This window comes from Podarcis muralis, chromosome 12 (genome assembly GCF_964188315.1).
Source record: "Podarcis muralis chromosome 12, rPodMur119.hap1.1, whole genome shotgun sequence".
NCBI lineage: Eukaryota > Metazoa > Chordata > Lepidosauria > Squamata > Lacertidae > Podarcis > Podarcis muralis.
Window position 1 is genome coordinate 27,357,267 of NC_135666.1, and position 26,486 is coordinate 27,383,752.

Sequence of the window (26,486 nt, forward strand, 5' to 3'; positions counted from 1 at the left end):
CTTTGAAAATTGCAAACAGTGAAGAATCCCATTTGCCATCATTTAATGTCACTATTTTTATTTCAGTAATAAAGAATAGCCTTTCCAGCCACCCGTAATCAGTTTTGTTTAATAAATACCATATAATAAGTAATTTTTAAAAATATAATCATGATTACTTGAGATAATCATCACTTCAGAGATTATCTGTGACTTTTCTGTTGCTTGAACTCCAATTCTCAGCCTCAGCCGGCATGGGCAGTGGTCATGGATGATGGGAGTTGTAGTCTAACAATATCTAGAGAGCCATAAGTTGGCAACTCCTGTTTTAGAGCAAGTACCCCAACACTTGAGAAAAGGTAGATGTGCTTACTCAAAATCTCTTTTGAACAATTCTGCATATAAAGTGATCCAGAGAGATGTAAATGAAAATCATAGTCTCACATATATGCAGAGAAATATATGGGTGTATATGGTACAATCATTGATATTACTTAAATATATTTTATTTTTGCTCTTTAGTGTTTGCTGAGTATGTATTGTAGTCTGGATAAACCATTGTATTGAATAAACTGCAGAATAGGGACCCAGCCAAAGTCAGGACCCTCCTGTGAACTATAGAAGAGGCCAATGTCAGGAGATAGAATATCTGAGCAAGCTTCCGGGTGGAATAGAAGGTGTGGCTTATGAAAATAGGACCAAAGAATACTTTTTAAATTTGTTCTTAGTTATTCAGCACTTTAAAGTATACTGACTGCTGTGAATCAGCATATAGGACAAAGGATGTAAGAAGACATCATTTTACCTTCCAGCTGTTTCTGTTCTGCTGCAGTTTGTCTTCTACCCAAACTGACATTAATCATCTTGGTGGTAAAATTACATAACTTAATTCATGTAAATTTCGTTGTCATTATGTTATTCCATTCCATTCCTTTCAATGCAAATTGGGGGAATATAATGAATCACATACCGTTTTCAGATTGAAAGCAGCAGCAAATAGCAATAATTTTTGCTGGATTTCTTTCTGTTCTGGACATGGGGCAAATATCTAAACACAGGCAATTTCCCCTTCCGTTTCCATCAGAATTCTCTGACATCCCTGCAAAGGACAGCCATTTCAACAAAGTCTGGAGGGCTGAAGTTTCCTCATTTGTGCTTTATATGTTTTGACTAGATGTCATTCAGTGAACCTTGAATTTGGGAGATTCAGAGTGGGCAAAAGGAAGTACTTCACACAACACATAGTTAAACCAAGGAATTTGCTAGCACAATATGAAGTCATGGCCACCAACCTGCTTTAAAAGGAGATGCAGTAAAACTAAAGGACAATAAAGCCTCCAGCATAAGAGGAAGCATGCCCCTGAATAAAAATTGCTGGGATCACAAGCAGGAGTACGACTGTCTTCATGTTCTCCTTGGGATTTTCCAGAACATCTGGTTGGCTGCTGTGAGAACAGAATGCTGGACTGGATGGGCCTTTGATCTGATCCAGCTGGGTGGTTCTTACGCTTTTAAGCTGAATATGCTTATCTCCTATATCACTTTATCACCATCATCACCAACAGTCTATATGGATTTTTAGCTGTCTCATCACAGCTGACGACCATCCATGCCACTTTTTTGCTGTCTTTGTTCATGACATGCTGTTGAAGATTCTTTCCCAGTTCTCCTTTTTCTATGTTTGAATGTTGTAAATTACTAGTTCTTTATATCTTCCATTGAAATATCTGTTTTGATGGTTCTGAATTTTCTCTATACTGAATCTAATTTCCCCTCTTCCTCTCTATTTTCTATATGCCTATTTGTTATATCCTTAGTGAGGTTCTGCAGTGCCTTCTACTTTAGGGTAACCATTGCTGTGAGTTCATGTACTGTTTAGATTTTTGCCAGGTTATTAATAAAGATGTTAAATAAAACTGGATAACACTAATCCCTGTAACACACAGCTGGATATTTCCCCTCTGAATCAAGAGATTCTCTTTATCTTTACCCTTCATTTATGGTTGTCAGCCAGTTTCCAGTCCGTGTGACATATCCAAGTTAATTTGAGTTATTCTGGAAAAGCAAGATTATTTAGCAACATTCTAAACATAAAATTACTGGAAAAAATTGCATGAGATTCACCACTTTTTGCATGATTTTAGCCTTGAGTTTAGATTCCCCCCTCTCCCTGCTTGTATTCTATTATTTATGTGGGGAGACCTGGCTCGTCAAAGTGGCAAAAACTACTCCTTTCAGAACTGCAAATTAGAACAGAATCCATTGTTTGCATGACTGCAGCTAAATAATAGTCTATGAAAATCAGTCCCCCAACCATGGACAATATATTTAGAACCTAAGAAAATAATATTCCTGCTCTGTTCAAAATTATTATTAATTACTGCCCCCTTTTCATCCTAAGGTGCCAGGGTGGCTTACAACAATTAAAACACTTTAAAAACAGTTAACAGCTTACAATCACAGAAATACAGTGGGTCTGAAAACCACACATCTCAAGTGTCAAAAGCTATGGTAAAAAGATGTGTCCTCAGCATTACCCAGAAGCTGTATAATGAAGGTATATGGTACACCTCTGTGGGGAGGGAATCCCACAGTTTAGGAGCTGTCCCAGAGAATGCCCTCTACTCGTCTGCTACCACTCTGAACTTCTAAGAAAAGTGGAACAACGTTCTGCTGATCTTAATACACAAAGGGGTCTGTTGTGACCTTTCTAGCATGAGCCTGGAAATGAAATGGCGACCAGTGCAGCTGTTTCAAAACAGTGGTTATGTGAGCTCTAAACAGAACCACAGCCAGTAATCTGGACACTTTATTTTGGGCTCTTTGAAGTTTCCTAGTATTTGAAGGGCAGGCCCATGTGGAGCATATTGAAATAATCTAATCTGGAAGTTACCAGAACATGGAGTACAGTGGCCACATCATCTTTGTCCAAATGGAGTAATAGCTGGTGAAGCAGTTGGAGCAGGAAAATGGCAGTCCTAAACACTGAACTCACATGACAATGTTGAATCCAGGTGCACCCCCAAAACTGCACACCTGCTCCTTCCAGAGGAGTGGGATTCCAACCAGGACATCTATCTCCCCACCTCCTGTACATGAGAATTTAAGACACGCAATACACCTGTCTTTTCAGGATTCCGCTTCAGTTTATTGGCCCACAGCCAGCCAATCACAGCGTGTAGACACTGGTCTATGGAATAAGAGCAGAATAATCATCAATATTCCAATTCCTATATTGATTACAATAATTTTTGTCACATATGGACCCTGTTTTGACTGCCAGTACAATCCATGGCCTCATCCATATCACAGAATAAATATCCATATAATACGCAGAAGGTATACATTTTTGTTACACTCTCTTACCAAAAAGGGTTCTTAAAGATCTTAATAAAATATGCTGTACAATGACTTGTAGAAAATGCAAGGTTTTGGGTTTATGTTTGAGCAACACTTCTAGTCAAGATCCATATGCCATCATAGTTTTCAGATCTTCTGTGTACCCCTACCTTTTGGTATGATTTTTATTTATACTGTTCACTGGTGTCCCTGTTTTTTTCAAAAAACAACAACAAACAAAAACAATTGGGCATGTTGTTTTTGTTACTCTGTTGCAGCCTATAGGCATGTTCGCCACTGGTTTTTAAATGTTCTTAGGTGTTCATTATCCTTTTAGGTGCTGTTAACTGTTTAAAATGTTTTACATGTGTTTTTATTTTGAATGCATTGTTTATACCTAGTTGTTTGTCACCTTGGGCTCATTTGGGAAGAAGAATAGGATAGAAATGGATAAAGAACAGGAGTACCATTTTTAAAATGTATAATAATTACTTTTAATAATAAGGATGTTCACTGGAGCTGTTGATGAAATGTAAGGTTGCATTGTCCATTTAGTTGTGTCCATTTACCACTGTTGTCCATTTAGTTGTGTACTCTGAATAAATAAATTTACAATAGTATTGGTGCACCTGTCATTGCTGGAGGGCAGATAAGCGAGTGATTCCAAAGGGAGCTGACCTTTTTCTTTTAGGCACTGAGTCACTTTCATATCCTAAGGCACAAATTCTATGTGAAAGCTGTTATATTCCTCACTGTATTGTGCTTTAAAGTGTCTCGTTCTGTGGCCATAACATGAACCCCATAAAAATACTTAAAATCATTAAGCCTTTGTAGATAGTAACCTAATTTTTAAGATAGTTATGTAAGGTCAGTTATGCTGTGATTACATTCAGATTTAGTTTAAAGCCAAGCCTGTGGTGCAATTTTCTGATAGGTCAGTTGCCAGGTCCAAGTACGACTGTCTAAACAGCAGAGTCACCTGGCTGCACACTGTGTTTTTACCAAAAAAAAATAAAAAAAAAATCTTTCAAATTAGGTATGGAGAATCATCATGACTATCAATTGTAATCAGGTAGTTGACAATCACTGCAAAGTGCAATGTTTTATCTTTAATGCTGTACTGTTTTTAACACTTGATTGGGTGCCGCCAGAGTGGCTGGAGAAACTCAGCCAGATGGGCGGGGTATAAATAATAAATTATTATTATTATTATTATTATTATTATTATTATTATTATTATTAAAATACTTGCTTCTCAGACTATTGATTCTACAGCATTTCCACATTGCAGAAATACTCGGTCATAAATTCAGTGAAACCAACCACATTTTTTGTTTGTGAATCTTAAATCCTTCAATGCATAAACCAAGATAAGATGTCAGCCATATGCCTTCTTATGCCTTTTTATTTCCCTTTAATGAGGAATCTTCAAGCCTAGAAGCAACTTACTTCAGAGTAATCTCACCAAATGTAGTACATTTGTTTATAGCCCTCAGCAGCTTTTTTTGTCCTCAGGCTGAGTTATAAAATAAATGTTGACTGCTTCCTAATTACTCTCATATCTGAAATATTTATTATCAGATTCCTTCTTGATGGCATAAGATTTTGTCAATATGAATATTATGTTGTCTGTTCTCAGTGAAATTAGACTCCCCCTTAAGAACTAGGTTTGTAGTTTGAGCATACTCCTGAACCTGTATTCACTGCTTTAATCAGGTGGCAATGGGGGCCTGGAGTGCTTTTTTAATTGCCTATGTTGATTTGGTAGCTGTATCCCTTTCTGAAAGCCAGATACCTGGCTATTGTGGATTAGTTAGTTACCTTCAAACTGGATTTCTGCAGATAGGGGCGCGGGTGGCGCTGTGGTCTAAACCACTGAGCCTCTTGGGCTTGCCGATCGGAAGGTTGGCGCTTCAAATCCCTGCAACGGAGTAAGCTCCCATTGCTCTGTCCCAGCTCCTGCCAACCTAGCAGTTCGAAAGCATTCCAGTGCAAGTAGATAAATAGGTACTGCTGTGGCAGGAAGGTAAATGGTGTTTCCATGCGCTCTTTCTGTCAGGGTGTTCCGGTGCGCCAGAAGCAGTTAAGTCATGCTGGCCAAATGACCCAGAAAGCTGTCTGTGGACAAACACCAGCTCCCTCGGCCTGAAAGCGAGATGAGCGGCGCAACCCCATAATCGCCTTTGACTGGACTTAACCATCCAGGGGTCCTTTACCTTTTACTGCAATGGCTTTTGGCGACTGTGAGAGACCGCAGTGGAGATGTGGGGTACTACAACCTGCACTATGGAAGCACATTGAACTGTCCTGGTAGTGAGCACAAGCTACTGACACGATGCATTGGCGCTCCACCACTGCTTCCCAGCACTTAAAGATAATAACGTGAAGCTCTCTCCTCCTCTGCTGCCACACTGTGACAGTCAGCACCAACTGGTTGCCACCACTGGTGTGGAATGACATTGCTGATTGTCCTTGAGATTTTTGAAGACTATTTTGTTGTAGCATGTTAATGCTTGGCTTTTTTTCTGGTATACTCTATTGCTAGAGGCCACAGGGCCTTGCTAGCTAGCGAGCAGCCTGCAAATCTTAAATAAAATTGTATAAATAGCCTAGTCTCAACCCAATATACCGTACTTCTCACTATACTATGTTCCATTATAGGTATAGGTATAGATACCCCTGCCCGTATGGGCCAGTCGTGTCCGACTCTGGGGTTGTGCACCCATCTCACTTAAGAGGCCGGGGGCCAGCGCTGTCCGAGGACACTTCCGGGTCACGTGGCCAGCGTGACAAGCTGCATCTGGCGAGCCAGCGCAGCACACGGAAACGCCATTTACCTTCCCGCTATACAGCGGTCCCTATTTATCTACTTGCACCCGGGAGTGCTTTCGAACTGCTAGGTTGGCAGGCGCTGGGACCGAAACGACGGGAGCGCACCCTGCCGCGGGGATTCGAACTGCCGACCTGACGATCAGCAAGCCCTAGGCGCTGAGGCTTTTACCCACAGCGCCACCCGCGTCCCACCATGTTCCATTGCAACTCCTAAAATTACTGCATCCTATTGAGTTTGCCCATCTATGCAAAGTAGCCTGTAAGGCATCCTTCTTACTGGAGCTGAAATAAGAATGCCTTCTGGACACAGTAGAGTAGCTGTTTTTTGTGACCACGGATATGATGATAAGACTCATGTTGCTAACAGCTTTGAAACTTTGGGATAGTTGATACAAATCAAATGAAGTGCCATGTATGTTAAATAAAGAATGTGAAGTAATAAGGAATACTCCTATTTTTCTATATCATTAAACGTTCTTCATTAGCCTGACTTGATACTAAATAAAAGAAATAAAAAAGATTAATGTGGCAGGGACAAGAACCCCCTTCCAAGTGTGACAGACCTAAATCCCCTGCTGGAAAGATTTGTAGCTAACAATGATGAATGCTCACTGGCTGCAGTGACTGCATAGGTTCACCCTTTTAGGGCAGAAGCTCTTGCTGGAGTTGCTGAACACACACACCAGTTCTTATTTACATTATAATGAAATTAAGAGTTTTCAAGTTCTGTATGTTAAGAAAGGAGACAGGGAATGAGATTTATGAGTTCTAATGTTTCTTTAGTAAGAGCAGAGCTGATTTTAAAGATGAAAACCTGGACAGCTCGTAACGGCAGCCACACTTTCATTTAGAGTGATTTAATAGGATAACTTTGCTAGAGACATAGCGTTTTCACCAGTAAGAAATTTAAAATCCAATGTTCTCCTTTAGTTTCTTTTGAAGCCCAACAATTGAAGTTACTGAAGAGCAAATGTGTGTGCATTGGAAGGGAGGGGGGATCTGCAGTGAATGATGTGCTAAGACTATTTCAGATATTCCTGTGGAGTTTTTATTTCCCCCTTTTTTGCTCCTCCTTGGCTCATGTCCAGTCACTGAGGAAATAAATATGTGAAGAAAGTGCACTATGGAATGGTAACTGCAGTGTTACCCCCCCCCCCTTTATCATGCCCAAGATTCAGTGAAGTTGATATAAATTCACCATGCCTTCTTTAAAAAGCATAACAAAAAGGCATTCTTCCTTTAAGAGTCAGACTGTAAAAGGTGATTTTCTTTTACTCAGTTTAGTTTAAGCCTGTAAAAAGCATTAACTGAAAAATCTGATATATTTGTTAGGGCATTTATTGCATTAGTAACATATATTTTAAATTCTCAGTGAAAGGTTTATAGAGAACATAAACCTTGAAGAGTTTTTGCTCAGGATTAAAGATTCATTCTCTCTTTACTGGAGAAATAATAGCCTATAAAATGATGTTTTTAGTAATTATTTTAGCTCTGTTTATTTTTTAAAGCTGTTCTATTCAGTTTGCTGTGATGGACAAAGGAGGACTTTAAAGCCCTCTCCAGGTTAGAAGAGATGTACCCTTTAATGCATATATATATATATATATAGAAAAGAGCAGCTTCTAATTAAGAGAAGCCACAGAGTTGTAGTGTTCCATTTAAATTATGTTCATAGCTAGCCTGCAACCTTCACACTACAAATCTTGCACATTTTCAAAAAAAATCCGTAATGGTGTAAGTAATCTTTCCCCCCTCGTATGCAATAATGAATAATATTAGAAGAACTGGAATGCTGAAAGAATTAAGATAACTGACTGACTGGTGTGCAAATTGAAAGGAAGTCATTGTTGAAATCTTTCTAGATCCCAAAGTGGTGAGGGGCTGGAGGATGCTATATAATTAAAGTATCTTGAAAAACACATTTTTCTCTCCGATATATTTTTTTAAATGTAAAATTTGAAATGGCATTGTTCTCACAGTCCAAATCCTTAAATGTGAACTAGGTCCCTTCTTTAAGCTTTGACAAATACCACCACATTTTTGTGCTTCACAGTTCCAGTTTACACAATAAAGGCTATTCAGAAAGCATCAGGAAGAAGAGCAGCAAAATTGTGACAAATATTGACAAGAGACAAGAGAGGATATTATTTCCCCAGCACTTTCATTTAATACATGGTTGCTTGATGTCAGAGGCTTATTTCCACATGATAGATTTTTTATTTATAGGCAGCAAGAATTGTATATTTTACTATGGTGTTCATTATTATTTAATCACTTGCATGTACTCAAAATAGTCCATGGTCAGTGGCCAACGTGATAAAACAAGCTCCTTAAGATCATGTACCAGGAAAGGTACAACAACTATCAAGAACATCATTGAATGTTACCACTTTTTAAAGTGTTGTGGACTTCACACACACACACACACACACACACACACACACACACACAGTTATACATTACAAATACTTAAAACGTGTGCTGAGAATCTTCTATAAGAACAAAAGAAAAGCTTTGCTGAATCTTACCAAAGTCTGGTATCCTCTCCACAGTGGCCAGTCAGAAGCCACTCCCAGTTGCTTAGAGCATGGGGTTGATAACGCCATGATTGCATGTTTGATTCCCATATGGGCCGGCTACATATTCCTGCAATGCAAGGGATTGAACTCAATGATCCTTGGGATCCCTTCCAACTCTACAATTCTATGATTCTATTAAGCCCTAAAGGAAGCCCACAAGGAAGAAATGGGGGCAATATCTCATTCTCCATTTTATTCCTGAGCAACTGTTATTCAGAGGCATGCTGCTGCTGATTCTGGAAGTAGTATGTATATAACCTTATCCTCCATGTCTAATCCTCTTTTACAGGCATCTAGGATATTGACCATCACCACATTTTATTGTAGCAAAGTCCTAACTACATGCTATGTGAAGTAGTATGTCCTTCTGTATGTTCTGAATCTCACAAGGGTCATTAGTTGATCCCAGGTTCTAGTATAATGAGAGAAGGAGAATAGCGCATCTCTAGCCACTTTCTCCCACTGATAATTTTATAAATCTCCTTTATATCCCCTTTTCCTTGTGGGGCCACAATACAAAATTGGATAAGTCTTTAAGTTGTAAGTAAATTCTTTAAAAATGTGAAATACTTATTAAGTAACTCCATACCAGTAACATTTACTGTTTACACTAACATAGTTAAAATACTGTGGGCTCAGAGCATCTAATAGATCAACAGAGCATGATAGTTTTATTTACTACATCTTAAACCGCTTCATAACAGTATCTCAAGGGCATTCTATACTGATTTTATAATAAAAATAAACTATGGTACTAATACTAGCCCAATACATTTTGGTGCCTGAGGCAAACCACAAAATTTTGCCCCTTCCCAGGAAGAAGGGGTGAGTGAATACATCAGAAACGAGGGGGAATAAAAATTTACAGGAGACCAGCAGCTCCTATTTTCCAAGAGGCCATTGTAGAGGTGGCATGAGGAGATTTGACCACAATGGTAGCAGCAGCAGTGGGTGATGCATTCCTTGGAGGCTGGCTCTGCTGCCCCTGTGGATCCTCACCTTGCCTCATGGGTATTCCCTGTATAGTACAATAGTTTAAGAGCTGTACCACATGGTTTCTGTTTCTGCTTGAATAAGATACTCAAAATGTTAATGGCAAAGTAGACTCTTCTTCCTAAGTGCTGGAAGCAACAGATTTTCTGAACAGGACATTGGTTGTTGTGGTAAGATGGAGATGGCTACCCTGTGGCCCTTCATCTTCCCTTGTCATTGGCCCTCCTGGCTGGGACTCATTAGAATCGAACAATAATTGGAGTATCATAGGGTAGCATCACCTCTGCTAAGAGAACCTTTTGTTCCTATAAACTTCTGCCATTGCTTTCTAGTTTGGACTAGTCATTTTATTTCAGTGGAGCTATTCATAGTGTACTCTTTCTGGTGGCATAATTTTACAGATTTTAGATCTTTACGTTGATGCGTTCAAATTGTGCTGATACTCTAAACAGAAAACTGCTGAAGACTAAAATTCTTGGAATTGAGTATATTAGCTGGTTGCCATTCAAGTCTTCCCATTGGTATAGCTACTTTTTTCTCTCAAGCAGGGATAATGCCAAACTAAGGAAATTTTGAAGTCAGACATAGTGATATTTTTTAATTGAACAACCAGTATTTCAAAGTGTTCTGAATATGTTGTTTTGAGTTTCACCAGCAAAGGAGTGGGTTGTAGTACTTGTTGAATCAGAAAATGCTGGCATGTTGTGGGTAACCTTCAGAAGTGCTCTCCTAATTTGCTGTCAAAAATATATACAGGATTAATCTTTGTTTTTTAACCAGGCCTTGATTTTGAAAGTGAACTTGACCTCTGTCCCTTATTTAATTTAACCAGCAAAGCACCATAAGTTCAGAGGTTCAGTGCACATGCCCAAATCTTTTTTTCCCTTTGAGGGCTTCAGTAATCCTAGTCATGTTCAGCTTGACCAAGAATTGACCCTCTTTGCAATAGGAAGAAACCCAGTCTGCTCTCTATGAAATTAAATCAAATGCTTGTGATCAAGAGTTTTGTGAGGGGGGGGGGGAGTAATGCAATAATAAGCCAACAGCTTATTTGCAAATTGTGTTAAGGAACAGTTGCAGTTAACTTCCAATTCAGCCAAACATGCTCTTTGTTTGTTGTTGTTTAGTCGTTTAGTCGTGTCCGACTCTTCGTGACCCCATGGACCAGAGCACGCCAGGCACTCCTGTCTTTAAACATGCTCTTAAGACATTTTAAATGGTATTGGTCATTTTTCAGATACCTGCAGATTAGGTTGTTCTAAAGATCATTCCAGTAGTGCTAATTACATTATTGAATGGTCACAACTGTAGTAAGTACTTGATTGTTCTCATCTGTAAAAGCACTCCATTGCAATTATGCTATCGTGGCCAACCACTATTGCTTTCTAATTAGTGCGGAAGCAAGTGAAGCATCAGCATTGAAGCTTACTGTATCACACATACCAGTATAGACTGCTGAGAAATGAAACATGCTGCAGTGCCTTAGACACACAATTATATTCTATTAAATTCTACTCTGACACCAAGTAGAGCAAGGTGCATGTTAGATTCAGTAGCTAGTTTCTTTGGTGGTTTGTCAGTTTATGTATAGAGACTAAGATTAAATATTGTTTGTCTTTGATAAAGGACTGCTGCCTGACTTCTAGTAGGTAAATTGTTGGGTACATCTTAAAGATATTTGAGACAAACTATGGATGCATATAATGCAGGCTGATGATTGTTTTCTCAGCAGAAAATAAAAGCTGTCAAATATGAGTTGAGAAGTCTTAGGTGGGAAAAGGTGTTTAACCCTTTCTGGACATTAACCTAGTTCCTCTCCCCCCCAAAAAATTGGTTCTTCCCTTAGAGAGTTTCAGATGCATATTTGCTTGCATTTAGAACACTGTTGTGGGTAGCAGATGAAATAGCTTGAAGGTGAGAAGCGTTTGGAGCTAAAATATAGTCACCTTGGAAAGTATTTTTTAGATTAGATTTTTTTACTGTTTTTAATGTTTGATGTACTGGATATAATTCTCTGGTGCTGGTTTTATTCTGTGTTAGATTTTAGTTTCCTTCTGTATTTTATATTTTATTTTTTTGTGAACCAGCCAGAGGACTTTTACCACTGGGTGGTATATAAATATTAGGAAGAAAGAAATAGCAACAAGTATGGGTGACATTTGGCTTGACAGAAATACATGTGAAAAGGATATAGGAATATTAATAGGTTACAAGTTAAATATGAGTTAGCAGTGTGACGGATTACAGCCCTCATCATCCCTGACTATTGGTCATGCTGGTTGGAGTTGATGGTAGTTGTAGTGCAACACCATCTGGAGGGCATCACATTGATTACACTGACATGTATATATCAGAGTCAATTTTTTGCTGTTGCTCTACAGCAGCCTTTCTCAACCTTGGGAGATGTTGTTGGACTACAACTCCCATTATTCCTGGTCATTTGTCAGGTAGGATGGAAATTGTAGTTCAAGAACATCTGAGGACACAAAGTTGAGAAAGGCAGCTCTAGAGGGCAGGACCCAAACCAACAGGTTCAAAATACAATAAATGCATTTTTGAATAATGCTGTTGTTGTTGCATAAACATTAAGAACCTTCTGACAGTGTGAGCTGTTCATCAGTGGAATTGACGCCTTCAAAGTTTGTATATTCTCCTTTATTAGAGACTTTTAAGCACAAGCTGAATGCTGCTTGTTCAGGGTGCTATAGCAGTGGTTTCCCTGCACTGGCAGGGGTTGGACTACTAGAGGAACTTAGAAGTCCCTTCCAGTTCTATGATGCAATGAGTCAATTTCCCCCCTGATTCCACTCCCCTGTGGTTGACTTTCCTTTAGTATGCATAAAAGATCTGCTCATTTGAAATACATTGTACACATTTTATCCTTTCTATATCCATTCTGCGACAGAAACATTACTGGTGGGAAGAAATTTGAAGACTAATCTTTTAATAAAGATGTAATTGTTTTATTTCAGCAATGAACACCTAATAGCTCTTGTTGAAAATCAGATAACTTCTGCATATAGCTTTACTAACTTATATTTGGAAATATACTTTGGTGCTTTAAAGCCATGCAGTTGAATTTGAGATGGGTGTTTGGCTTAATCCTACAAGGATACTGTGCCAAGTTACTTAGATTTATATTATAATTATTTTATGAGCCCATATACGTGGACATTTGAATATGCTTTTCTCTACCTTTGTCTGCCAACTGTGTCTTTGTGAGCAATCTATGTACTGACATTTACTAGTGCCCTTCACTCTGAAGTGTTTTCTTGTAAATGTCAAGAATAGCTGAATGGAACCATTCCCACCATTTGAATACAAATTCTTGTAAAACTGGAGTCTAGTTGGTAGGTGACACTGTGGCCTGTGTTTGTATTTCAAACTGAATATGCAGAAAAGAATAGCAGTTGATTTTGAAAAACTGTATATGTCCTCTACAACAATTCAGTTAAACTTGGTGGCACTTAATTTGTGCGTAAATATTTACAGGACCAACCTATAAATAAATTGCATTGAGATCCCATTGAAATCGACATGAAAGCTGATTATTATCCCATTTATTTTGGTGGGAACTAAGTATAATAACGTAGCCAGATTCCAACATACAGATACAGAAACTCATGGCTTGACTGTAGCCTACATAGAAATACCAACAAATTCAAGAGCAGGCTAACAAAATGTTAGGCTGTGTCGTAAAAACAAAAACAAAAGCCTATCTCAGTCTAAAACCAATCTCATAAGAAAACTAAAATTATTTCTTGCTACATCAAGTGCAAATAGACTTACTTGAAAAGGTATTCCACAGTTTTTCAGAATTAAGTTTATTTCACAATTTGAGGGATCGAGAGGTATGAACCTATTTTATCTGTTTCAGAGCACTGTGTTCCATAGGGTGAGCTCCCATCACTTCATTGGTGGCCATAAATCAGTAGGCATCCCTCGCTTCAGGGGAAATCTGGAGCAAACAGAATGAACAGTTGGCAGGGTTTTGATGTGTTATGCTTTGGGAAAACATGATGATAGAAGAATTGGAGGGGGGGGGGTCTGTAAAGGTTAGGGCATTTATATGCTTTCCCCTCCATTCACCAGAAAGCACAGATGATGAGATGCCCTTCCTTTTGCAGTAAGGGTCTTCCACAAAGATTTCTGCTTAGAAATGTGAGATGTTGGGTGGGGAATGTTGAGAGGACACTGAATTTCTACAGTAACTGTAGCAGAGAGGTGAAGGTCCTTGGCTTTGTAGCATCTTGAAAGTCAAGGAGCCACTGTCTCTGCACTCTGCTTACTTCAAAAATGTCTGCTAACAACTAAAAGGACAGTAACTAAAGTGAAATGATAAATTTTAATGTCTATAACTACTGCCAATGGCTGTGAATAAGCCATGTAAGATACAGCGGTGGAATTTGGCTAGGTACATGGACCTGGCTCTATATTTCTGCTTTCCTTGATATCGTTATATATGGCATAACCAGTGAGAGTAGTTTCTCTTTTTTTATTTGTTGTCTCACTAATTTTTCTCTGCTTATGTTTAAGGCTAAGCTATGTGAATCATGCTGAGGATCTGGCCTCCAAATTACTCCAGTGTTTCCCAAAGAACAGATTGTCAGCACAGGCAGCTCTCAGCCATGAGTATTTCAGTGACCTGCCCCCACGGCTATGGGAACTAACTGACAGTGAGTATAACAAAACATCCACATAGAATAAAGGCAAGGAAATGTGTGTGTGTGTGATTCTGCAGTTCAAATTCCATACTTTGCTTGACACAGGAAAAATGGACTCTCCCTTGCTATCTCTACTGTGCAGTATGTAGCTATATATCTTTGTATTTGATTATATGTGCAGTAAAGAGAATTATTTGAAATGCCATAAAGGAAGGGAGAGGGAAATATAATTTACATATTTAGTGCTTTTTACTTCATAATATGCACCACTTTTTAACATGCTGCAGTGCACGGGACAATAATCCAGTGATATTCTCAAACATTATATATGCCAAAATAATAACAATTTTAAAAAGATTTTTGTATTTAAAAGACTGAAGAACACAAAGCACACAATTGATTAATGTGCAGGATTTAAACATATGAAAGATAAACTTGAGTTCTTTTTCTTATAGCTTGAGGATGCTTTCAACATTCAAATACTGTCCTTTGTTTTTTCATTTTAAACAAAATGTATTAACGTTATTATAAGTAATATGATCCCAACAAGATGCTGCCAATTTTCTTTTTAACTAGCAAGGATTTTTTATTTACTTTAGTGTTCTTAAAAAGTCATTGCAGCACATTCAGGCAAAGCCATATTTACATTGAATGAGGTGGCAGGTATAATTTTACCAATATAAAATTGGTGTAAATCAATTTCACTTTGAGGATGTACCTTTTTAACTGGTCACGTTTGCTTAGTGAGTTACGTTTCTCTTTCAACCCCATTGCACTATACTATTTGGATTTCTCAGGCACATTTGGAGAAATAACGAGGCTTGTTCAGACCTGTTGCAGTTAGATATGTGAGGGCCTAGGTGGGGGAATGGGGGACATTTCCCCCCAGAAGCCTCTTTGTTCTCCCCCCCCCCAAAAAAGGGGAAAATGTTGGACTATGAAATGTGAAAGGGTAGATAAGCTTGTTTCAGTCTGGGTAAAACTTCAGTTTTTAGAAGTACATGATAAATATGATGACAAATATGAAAAAGTAGGAACTGGTAGTCATAGCTTAGGAAATCAGACTGATTAAATTTTATGTAGTACTCACTGAGTCTTGGTCCCTTCCCCCAATTTTCCAACTCTGTTAATGGAAATGAGTGCTTAACATTTTGGAGGACTGAAAGAAACATGAGTGGTATTCAGTCCTAGTCCTACTCATAGTAGACCTACTGAAGCTAGTAGACTTTACCAGCTTAGGTTCACTAATTTCAATGAGTAGGACTTAGATGAATAGAATACATACTAACTTTCTCCTTTTTTTACTGTAATGCTGGTGGTTTTTCCTGCTTTTATTGCTTTTGCCTGCTCATAAACTGACAGAAGGCTAGGTCCTAATAATAATAATAATAATAATAATAATAATAATAATAATAATTTATTATTTATACCCCGCCCATCTGGCTGAGCTTCCCCAGCCACTCTGGGCAGCTCCCAATCGAGTGTTAAAAACAATACAGCATTAAATATTAAAACTTCCCTAAACAGGGCTGCCTTCAGATTTCTTTTAAAAATAGGATAGCTGCTTATTTCCTTCACATCTGAAGGGAGGGTGTTCCACAGGGTGGGCGCCACTACCAAGAAGGCCCTCTGTCTGGTTGCCTGTAACCTCACTTCTCGCAATGAGGGAACTGCCAGTAGGCCCTCGGCACTGGATCTCAATGTCCGGGCTGAATGATGGGGGTAGAGACACTCCTTCAGGTATATTGGACCGAGGCCGTTTAGGGCTTTAAAGGTCAGCACCAACACTTTTAATTCTAAAGCAACAAAGTGACATTTGATCTGCTAAAAAAAATAAGAATTGCATATTTTGGGGTGGGGTTGGGGAACAGGAAACAAAACAGGTTCCCTCCACCCTGACTTCAGTTTTTTCAGAAATTCTACATCTCTAGTTGCAAAGCTTTTTAGGCATTTACAGATCTAATGTGTGCGCTAAACAGCAAATAACTTGGTTTACAGAAAGTTCTGTGATCATGGAGGCATGACAATTGCTGTGAAAAAACTAACTACCCAGTTCTTGTATTAACATTTGTATGCATAAGTGTGTACTTGAGAACAGCCAGCGCAACTTGTTGACATGATATGTGTATGAAATCAGCCCTTGGGCACTGTGGAATGTGGTACTTATGGGACCCAATTGCTCCAATAGGGAAGGGCCATGGCTTAGTGGTAGAGCATGTGCCTTACATACAAATGTGGGGATGTTAAGGATAGTAGGAAAGGATATATTGAATAAGTATTATCCTTCCTTCACTCACGCTAGTAAGTGATGGAGCAGAGCAAATTCCCCTCAATATAGCTGGAAGCTAGTTTGCAGATTCGTTTGAATCTCTTAGGTAAGTTTATTTCCTCGTGTCCCCTTTGATCCCTCTTAAAAAAAATAAAGACACAAGAGTGTTTCTGAGTAAAGTAACAAAAAGTTTACCCACATTTCAGTTCACGATTTTGATCCCTGAAAGGCAGACTTTACTTGGTAGTTACACAAAGAAACTGTGAGTTTATCTCATATGGAGATGGAACTCATGGGCTGCTGGCTAAGAGCCAGCAGAGAGCAAAATTACATTAAGACAAAAAAAATGGCTGCAAGAGAGCAGCATGGCAGCAAAAGAACAGCAAGACAATAGAAAGACAAAACAGATGACCTGAGAAAATGGCTGCATGACTCTGCTCTTTTATGGAGTCAGCCAGAGGCACGCCCATCTCCCAGGTCACATGCAGGGGGAAGAAGCTCCAGACCAGTGGAACAGGAAGTTACACTGACTGGATGTCCCCCTGCCTGTGCCCACTCTAGGGAAATAAGGAATGTTGCATTTGACTGCACCAGTGGATTACATCCCACAACAAAAGCTCCCAGGTTCAGTTCTGGCATCTCCAGGCGCATCTAAGAAAAACTCCTGTCTGAAAGCCTAGAGAGCCACTGCCAGTCAGTGAACTAGTTAAACCAGTACTCTTGACTCAGTAAGCATGACAGTTTTCTATGTTCCCTTAACCCTGCAGCTAATCAGCTGTCATTTAATTACTTAAACACTGTCTTGTTCCTATGCCTATGTGTTCCTACGCCTCAGCCTATCTCACAGGTTTTCTATGATGGCAGTGATACACACACACACACACACACACACACACACACACACTCCATTTATGTTGCCCCTGGATACCAAAAGAGATTTTCTGGAAAATAAAGTCAGAGAAGGATCTCAGAAGTCGATGGGCTTTAGGTACTCTCAATCCCTGGCATCTCCAGGTAGGGATAGGCCTGTGTCTGAAATTCTGGAGATATGCTAGATGAACTAATAGTATGTATAAGGCAGCTTCCAATTTTCCTGTGTTCCCAAAGTGTCCTCTTAGAGATGCAGCTAAGAACTACCGGTATAAAGGATCTCATTAAGATTTAGTTTAGATTTAGTAATTCACATAAACATACTATTCTTCCCCTCCCTCCTCCAAAAAACATGCACATCTACTCTAGTAGAAGCTCATATTTTCAGGAACTGAAAAATTTTCATCCAGTAATTAGACATTGCATTTTGCCTTATTTCAGACAAATGCTACATTCTTCAACCCGCCCCAGTTTGAGGGACTAAGTACACCCTCTTCTTGACTCATAGGGTCTTTTGCCTATTGCAAGATTTAATCAGAATTTTCCAAAGTACCCAGGTGCAATTTAATGATGCTTGTTGAGAAGTCTGCTATCTTGTTGGAAGTCTAATTTGTTAGTTCATGAGTACTTAGACAACAAAAATACCAATGGTGTTTTTTTTTTAGTCAGTTTAAAAGACGATAACTTAATATCACTCTACATTGGTGACATCTCAATCCTTTCTGACTGTACATTTTAGTCTAGCCAGGATTTTGATAGTCTATGAATTCTGAATTCTGTAGTAATACTTTTCAGTTAATATGGACTTATTACCCACTTGCCACTTAGTTTATCAGTTGGTGGTTAAATCCGGTTCTATCTGTGAAGTAAATGCCTACACATTATCACTGTACAGCAGGCTGCCAACAGAGACAGTCTTGTCCTAGTCATTAACAAGCACAATGTATGCAGAACACCAGAGGGGAATTAAAACCACAAAAAATACCTCAGGGTGGTATTTTTAATATGAGAATTTAATTTGTAATTTCACAGATTAAGAATTTTGGCAGCATTAATCCTTTTATCAGCTCACAGCAGGTTATTTGCAGAAGCATAACCATAAGGCGATATTCATTGGCAGAAACACGTCTTTGCATAACGTTAAACATCAGGAGCAGTGAAACCTTTTGAAGGAGGAGAATAAAGATGAAAAATCATTATATTTTAAGGCAAGGTTTTGCTAAATGCCTCCAGTAAAATTTTAGAGTTACAGAAACACTATTTCTGTGTCTAGCAGATAATCATTATGGAGCATAAATAAAGATGCAAGAAGGGACAATCCCTGTATCAAATACTATAATTGTTTTCATTTGGTATGCATGGATAGAAATTGCAATCATGTTTTTAAAAAACAATGAAGTTGTATATTTTGGCAAAAAAAGGGTTACACTGTGAATTGATGGGATTTTGGTGGCTAGAATCTAGGTGATTTTGGTAACTAGTTGTGATGCTTTCTCTATGCACCTGAAAATATTTCCCACTTAAATGTTGCATTAATTTTAATTGTGGGTACAGTATATCCAGTATAATACTAGTAAGGAACCATACACATTTTTCAATGTTAAAGGTAAAGATGATGACCTTTCATCGTGGAATTCATCTACACATACACTCGGTTCCTTCTAACCCAGAGACCTTGTGAAGAACTCCGCAAGTGGGCAGTCCTTCTTTTTTTATAGTTGGAGATATCCAATATCCTGTAATGAATTTGCAAACACATTTTAGAACTGATTATTTAATGTGAACTTGAGCTAAGGCCATAGTCGCTGGAGCCAGTGTAAACATTATGGCATATACAACCACATTGCTAAAAAGAATCCCATCCTTGTGGTGACACTCCATAAATCAGCTGTAATGTTTACTGTGGCTACTCTTATTAATTTAATCCATGGCCTGAGAGCTGGATTTTAATGTCCAAGTACCATGTTCCAAAGGTGGAAGTAGGTGGGGCCAGAGGCTGAAGTGGGCAGAGCCAAAGAGAAAACCAAACAATAAATAAAACGGGTCAGTGCAGGCCCATGCAAGCAGACAGAGAGCCCCACCCCAGTACTGAGCTGAGTGGAAATGCTGACTTTTGCTCCTAAGATCAGGCAGCATTTATCTTCTCTGCAATCTTAAGGCTGTGGCACCCCAGCACGAAGATTGTATATGTGCCTGTTGCCTTTTGCTATCAAAGGTGGTTCTACCACCTTATTAAGAACCCTGCCATTTGGGGCTTAGATTTTTTTATTTTTAGAAAGAAATTAAAAATGAAGAAACAAATAACACGGCTAGGTGCTACTCCAAGAGAATCTAAGTCAGGCAAGCACTGTTAGTAGGTCCTGAATGGCAGCAGCCAATAAAACAGAAATAGTATATTCTCTCTTATTATTGGCAATGTAATCAGGAGCTGGTTGCATAAGGTGTCCTGAATTCTCCTCTTCTGCCTTTTCCTTATGCCACACAGGTCTTTAAGTAACTCCTGAAAAGCAGGGGGAGGGGCTGTCCCAACAGTTCTTTCAAGCCATTAGTAAGTGTCTTTAGGGGCTGATTGCAAGAACTCCCTGGCCTGGGATGAAAGAATAGCATGGGAACTTGTCTTGATTTCATAAGAATGTTGGATCACAATTTTCCATTTAAAAATAAGTTGCTGGCTTTTTCTTGCTTGCTTTTAAGTTTGTGGGGGGAGTGAATATTTTAGTGCCTTGGAACTTTAAAAACTTTAAAAGTTAAATGCCTGAATTTGATCTTTTCCCTGCAGTGTCTTCTATTTTTTCCGTACCTAATGTAAGATTACAAGCAGAGGGAGGAGAAAGCATGAAAGTCTTTGGAAAAAACAATATTTATGGCAAAGGTCTATCAAACATGAAGCACTGAGGAACATGTTGATTTCCCACAAATAATTCAGGTAAGAGTCAAAAAGTGGTGGTTGTTTTTAAGTAAAGTTTTCTCTCCCCCCCCTCCACCTTGTACAGTATGAAACCCCCTTTTTAAATGGAATAATTTATTCATCTAACTGTGGATTTTGTATGGCAGATCTGTTTCGTGGAAAAAATAGGATACAACACCCTGTGGCATTTTGAGGTCCCACAGCTAGCTCTAAGCATGATTAGATTTATCCTCCCTCCCCATCCATGTCAGTGCACCTCACACATGGGAAAAGAAAGTTCCATGCTTTCCCGTTACAGTGATCCTTATGACAAAATAGATCAACAGCAATTGCGCAGTGTTTTTACATAGTAAAACAGCGGTAGCAGGAGAGGCAGCACCCATAGGTTCTTATGATGGTAGGCTGCTGATAGCATAATGAGATATAATGTTGTGTGGGGAAAGGATATAAAGGCAAAGTGAGGTTTATAGGAGCAGAGGACGTAGTATGAAATGCTAAGGTTGGTTAAGGACTTGGTGCAACTGAATGGGCTAGGTCTCCAATAAAAATTAGTTTGAGGGGTCCTAAAGTAGGCCCATAAGAAAACTTGCAAACAGGAAACTGTCTAGAGGCTTTATGAAAATATGATCATTAAATACAGAAATCTTTGCTTGTTATGAGTTAAAATACGAGAGATAGCACGTGGGTTTGCTTGGCAAGACTTGAGTGAGAAGTGTTGGGATAATTGCTTGCAATTGTGGAGGCTGAACATTGCAATCTTTCACCTTGACAAAAGAAGTTGATGTTGGGACACCAGCTTGTTTTGGTGCTATTGCATTCTATCAAAGGTAGTTGTTCCTCATTACATAGAATCTAAACATCTGCTGTCAGGATACACTTCAATTTCAGGGATATTGCATCCAGCACAAAAAAGCCCAGAGTATGTATTCTCCAGCCAGCTGATCCATTGCAGTTTCAAAGTGCTATGTGGAATGTGCCTGAATGTCAATTATTGCAATAAGATGCCTGGAATAAGGATTTGGGGTACTCAGTTCTCAGATACTCATTTTCCATCTTCAGTTGTTGAAGAATTAAGGATGCCCTAAAATGTACCCATGTTTCTCTAACCCAGTGTATCTAACAGCTCTTTAAACTTCTTGTGTTATGTGAATTCAATCCTTTTTTTGGTTGTTGTTAGATGAGTTCTGTTGGTATTCCTTCTCAAAGGTCCCCAAAGTTGTCATGTTGCCACTTCCTTATGGCAATTGTCATTTTTCATAAGGGGAACGGGTTGTTGGTTTGTTCTTGTTGTGCATTTGGGTTTTCATTTTGTATTACTGTGTTGTAAGCCACACCCCTGTAGATCACCCCTGTGATCATAGGATGAAGGGTGATATACAAATTTAATAATAATGTAGTAGTAATAGTAAAGGGACGCGGGTGGCGCTGTGGGTAAAAGCCTCAGTGCCTAGGGCTTGCCGATCGAAAGGTCGGTGGTTCGAATCCCCGTGGCGGGGTGCGCTCCCGCTGCTCGGTCCCAGCGCCTGCCAACCTAGCAGTTCGAAAGCACCCCCGGGTGCAAGTAGATAAATAGGGACCGCTTACTGGCAGGAAGGTAAACGGCGTTTCCGTGTGCTGCGCTGGCTTGCCAGATGCAGCTTTGTCACGCTGGCCATGTGACCCGGAAGTGTCTCCAGACAGCGCTGGCCCCCAGCCTCTTGAGTGAGATGGGCGCACAACCCCAGAGTCTGTCAAGACTGGCCCGTACGGGCAGGGGTACCTTTACCTTTACTTAGTAGTAGTAGTAATAATAATAATAATAATAATAATAATAATAATAATAAATAATAATAATACCATCTCAACATTTTGGAACAAACATTCCTGCTATCGTATCTTTGCGTACAAAAAAAGAGACTTTTGTAAACTGTTTCATACTGATAGCATAGAATAACCTAGTTAAGTACATCTAATTGAAAGAGTACTTAATTCTGCTATACTCAGTTAAAAAGAAACAATTAATTGCATCATAATTGCAACAGTTTCTATTGGATAGACTTATTTATGAAAGTATAAATAAATCTTGCCAGCTAGTTGCAGCTCCATGAACTGTATCCGAAACTGATACTAGCACTGGGTTGTTTTCAAAGTGGTGGTGATGTAAAAGCAGTCTACAAAATAATGACAATCGCTTTCTGGAAGAATATCAGCTAGTGTAAACTGCCCCAATTATGTCACATGTTTCTCTACAGCAAAAGGTTTAAGATTCTACAGTATCAGAAATCAGGCTGCCTGGCGTGTTTACAAGTTTGTTGCCTAGTTAATTTTTACTTTTCCTCCAAGTGGCATCCCTATAGGCATTTCTTCAACTTTACCTGTTTTAATATGAAAGATCAACCCTTGCAAGTACATTTTAAATGTGGATGTTTGAAAGGTTTGCAAATACAACACAAAATGGTCAGAATGTATATAGGGTTTTGATGACCAAAACACCTATTTTTCTGGAACCTGGTGTCACTAAATTGCTTATATTTTCAAAATAAAAAATCCATACAGCAACTACTGCACCCAGATGGAATAAACTGCTGTTGATGGAGCTCCACACTTGAGTATGAAACCCAACAGATTTCCAAACATCAAGTCATGGTTTTTTAAAAGTTGCCTAATTTGAGGTGGAGGGAATTTGATCTTAGGAACAAAGGAAAACTGTTGTCTATGTGATTTTTCACATATGACAGCATGCATGTTTTGTACCTGTTTTTCCTACATCCCACAGCGGGGTAGTGTTGTGTTTGAACAGGAAGCACCCCTAATTTCTACAGATGACAAGATTATCTCCTCGTAGCAGCAGCATGAATCCCTAAATAACCTTTACTCTACTTTCTGGGTCATTAAAATGACATCCTCAATGAGTATACCTAATAAAGGACAGGTTAGTAACTATTGAAAGGAGCAACTGCATGCATCTTAAAAACAATGGATAAAGTAAACACAAAGGGAATCTTGTCACTTTGTAGACTAATTGATTTATTGTGATGTAAGCTTTTAGGGATTAGAGCCAAAAGCATGAAAGTTTATTTTTAGTTGGCAGATAAATATATATCCATAGACATAGAGAAAATAATAATAAAGAGTAGGACTAACAGAAAAGCAAGCAAATAAAATAAAATAAAATAAAGAGTGGGACTAAAAGATAATCCTGCAATCTTTGATCTCCTAGCTTCCATAGGTATGTTAGAAACCTAGGTTAAAACTGTCAGATACAAGCCAAAGATTGTACAGCACACTTTATATGAAGACCCTATATAAAGTAGTGTTTAATTTGCAAATAGAGAGGGGGGTGAGGGGGCTTAAGCCCATTGGAAAGCTAGACTCCTGAACTTGAAATCCTGGATGTATATAGGCAGGCAGCAATTACTCAGATGTGAGAAAAAGTCACTCTTTGAAACATGTTCAGAGGGACTCTGTTCAACCCAAGAGCTGGAGCTTTCTCCTAGCAGAATTCCACTCAAGTGATGTACTGTTGCAGGCATATATTTGCCACTCCACACTCTTTCCCCTGCAACCCCTAGTGCCATTTCCCACACTGTTCCAGAGGGTTGGTGGAGGTTGTACAAAGTCAACAAAGTCACCTCACCCAACAGTGGGAACCCTCCACTGAATCAAAAGTCTGACTCTGGATCCAACCCACTAATTATTAAGTCACAGATTCCAGGGTTTCTATTATTACTTTATGAATAATTATTTTTATATAGTATAGCCTTATTATGATCTCATTATAGAAACTGCATTTCTGAGCAAAGCTGTGTCTTTCAGCTTCACTGTGGAGTTGTGTCTTTTACTTCTCCCACAGGCACTCAATGCAATTTTGAATGCAATTTTTAGATTGCATTCAAGCAATCTAGAAATTTACTTTCAGAATTCTGCCATTCTTCCTCACAAAGTGGCATAAGTGTGGGCAGAGAGATTTTGTGGTTCTGCAAATAAGCTCAGTTTTCTATTATTGCTTACATTTAGTGAGCAGTATGATTATCACTGGGGACGCGGGTGGCGCTGTGGGTAAAAGCCTCAGCGCCTAGGGCTTGCCGATCGAAAGGTCGGTGGTTCAAATCCCCGCGGCGGGGTGCGCTCCCGTTGTTCGGTCCCAGCGCCTGCCAACCTAGCAGTTCGAAAGCACCCCCGGGTGCAAGTAGATAAATAGGGACCACTTACTGGCGGGAAGGTAAACGGCGTTTCCGTGTGCTGCGCTGGCTCGCCAGATGCAGCTTTGTCACGCTGGCCACGTGACCCGGAAAGTGTCTCCGGACAGCGCTGGCCCCCGGCCTCTTAAGTGAGATGGGCGCACAACCCCAGAGTCTGTCAAGACTGGCCCGTATGGGCAGGGGTACCTTTAAAGGGGTACCTTTACCTTTTACCTTTTTTTATGATTATCACTATGACAGCAAAAGCACTAAAGAAGTAGCATGGTGATATCCAAACACTGGGGATGTCCTGTTAAAAGAATTTTCTTAACTGACCACTTTGCATATGTGATTAGATGTGTTTTCACAAGCTGAATTCATAAGCTGAATTCCCCCCTCCCCGGCCCCCATTCCCTCAGTAGCATTTACTAGCATGCCTGTTCACCTCTGGCTTTTGCAAACTGTGTAAGGCACTCTTCCCAGCAGTCTTGTGTAGCTACATTATTTTTGCAGGATTTCCTTTAGTCAAGCTGTGGGGGTGCCATAGTCCAGCAGTGTCTGTGTCAGAGAGTATTGAGAAGTCATTCTAATTCCTCACCTCCTTGTTTCTTTCTAACCTCTGTGCCTCATCACTGCTGAATCGCCAGGAACAGCTTAAACATTGTGTAATTTGTTCCCAATTTGACCAACACTGGGTCATAGCACTTCAATCATTATAGTGAAGTCAGCCTGCATGAACACGTTTTATTAGACTGACCCTTGGTACCAGTGACCTGCACTTCTGTACTGTATTTTTAATATAATTAAACATTGTAGTCAGGCTATAGCATTTTCTCTTCTTCAGGTTCCCAAGGTTAGTGTAAAAGTAAGCATTTAGACATAGGGGGAAATAGCAATTATATACTGCAAAATGGTGTGTGTGTGTGTGTGTGTGTGTGTGTGTGTGTAAATTAGAGTGAGGCAAACACCACTGTATGTGTGTGCGTACACACAATGTAATAAAGAAGATGGGGTGTCTTAGTATTGAACATGTACTGTACCATTCCTAATTTCTCATGCATCTTCTTTCCAAATAATGTCTACTCATGAATGTTTAATTATTTCACTAATACTGCATCTGCATTAATTGGAGCTAGTGAAAAGGCTTATGTGATATAGTTGTGGTGGGCAGCTGAAAGCAATCTGAGTCTTAGAATCCAATGACAGCAATGTTAAATGTAGCTGAAATTGTTGCATTCATTTTGTAAAATGTTAAATTAGGGAGGCGGACATAAAGCGGACTGTGAGATCCTAGATTATTTTGGCTGCTATTAGCATTTTTAGAGCCCTAATTTCAAACTGTCAGTAACATAATGCTTTCAGGGATGTTTTACTACTGTCTTTTTTGTTAGCATCAAAGGCATTAAATTGGTAGAAAATATCCTAATTACTATGCATATCAAATACAGCAATACCCTCATCTTGAATTGCAAGATTTATATTAGTTGCTGTGGTTAAATGTAATGGAAGCAAGAGGTGAAATTTCACTTTGTGTCAACCCACACAGATGTGATACCATTATTGGGACCAATATCCTTATGTCACATGAAATTTACGCACAGTTTGCAGACCATTGCAAGGGTTTCTGCTGGCATAATCCTATGCCTTGGAATAAATTGGTGCAATTGATTGGGGAGTGCTTTTTTAACACCTTCACTCCCATAGCCCTTACCCACATGGTATTTTAGTCCCAACTGACTATTACATATAGTTCAATGTTCAAGCATAGCCCCAGGTTCAACCTCTAGTATCATCAGTTATAGAATTGTTCTGGTACTGAAGTTAGCAAAGACTTCAGCCTGATACCTTAGAGAATTACTGTCAGAGAAAATAGTACTGTTGAAATACGGAATG

At 39.2% G+C, this 26,486-nt stretch overlaps 1 protein-coding gene across 5 annotated transcripts in view; it reads left to right on the plus strand.

The window, feature by feature from the left end:
* The window catches only part of CDK14 (cyclin dependent kinase 14), a 228,510-nt gene that overhangs the window by 154,063 nt on the left and 47,961 nt on the right, over window positions 1-26,486 (plus strand). For 4 of the 5 annotated variants that reach the window (XM_077936922.1, XM_028750584.2, XM_028750587.2 and 1 more), the window contains 2 exons: window positions 14,259-14,398; window positions 20,305-20,451. In XM_077936922.1, coding sequence (XP_077793048.1) covers window positions 14,259-14,398; window positions 20,305-20,420 — 256 coding nt within the window. In that variant the 3' untranslated portion in view covers window positions 20,421-20,451. Of the gene's footprint in view, window positions 1-1,063; window positions 4,149-14,258; window positions 14,399-20,304; window positions 20,452-26,486 lie in introns of those variants that run through there. The other variant, XM_077936923.1, reaches the window with a different exon arrangement.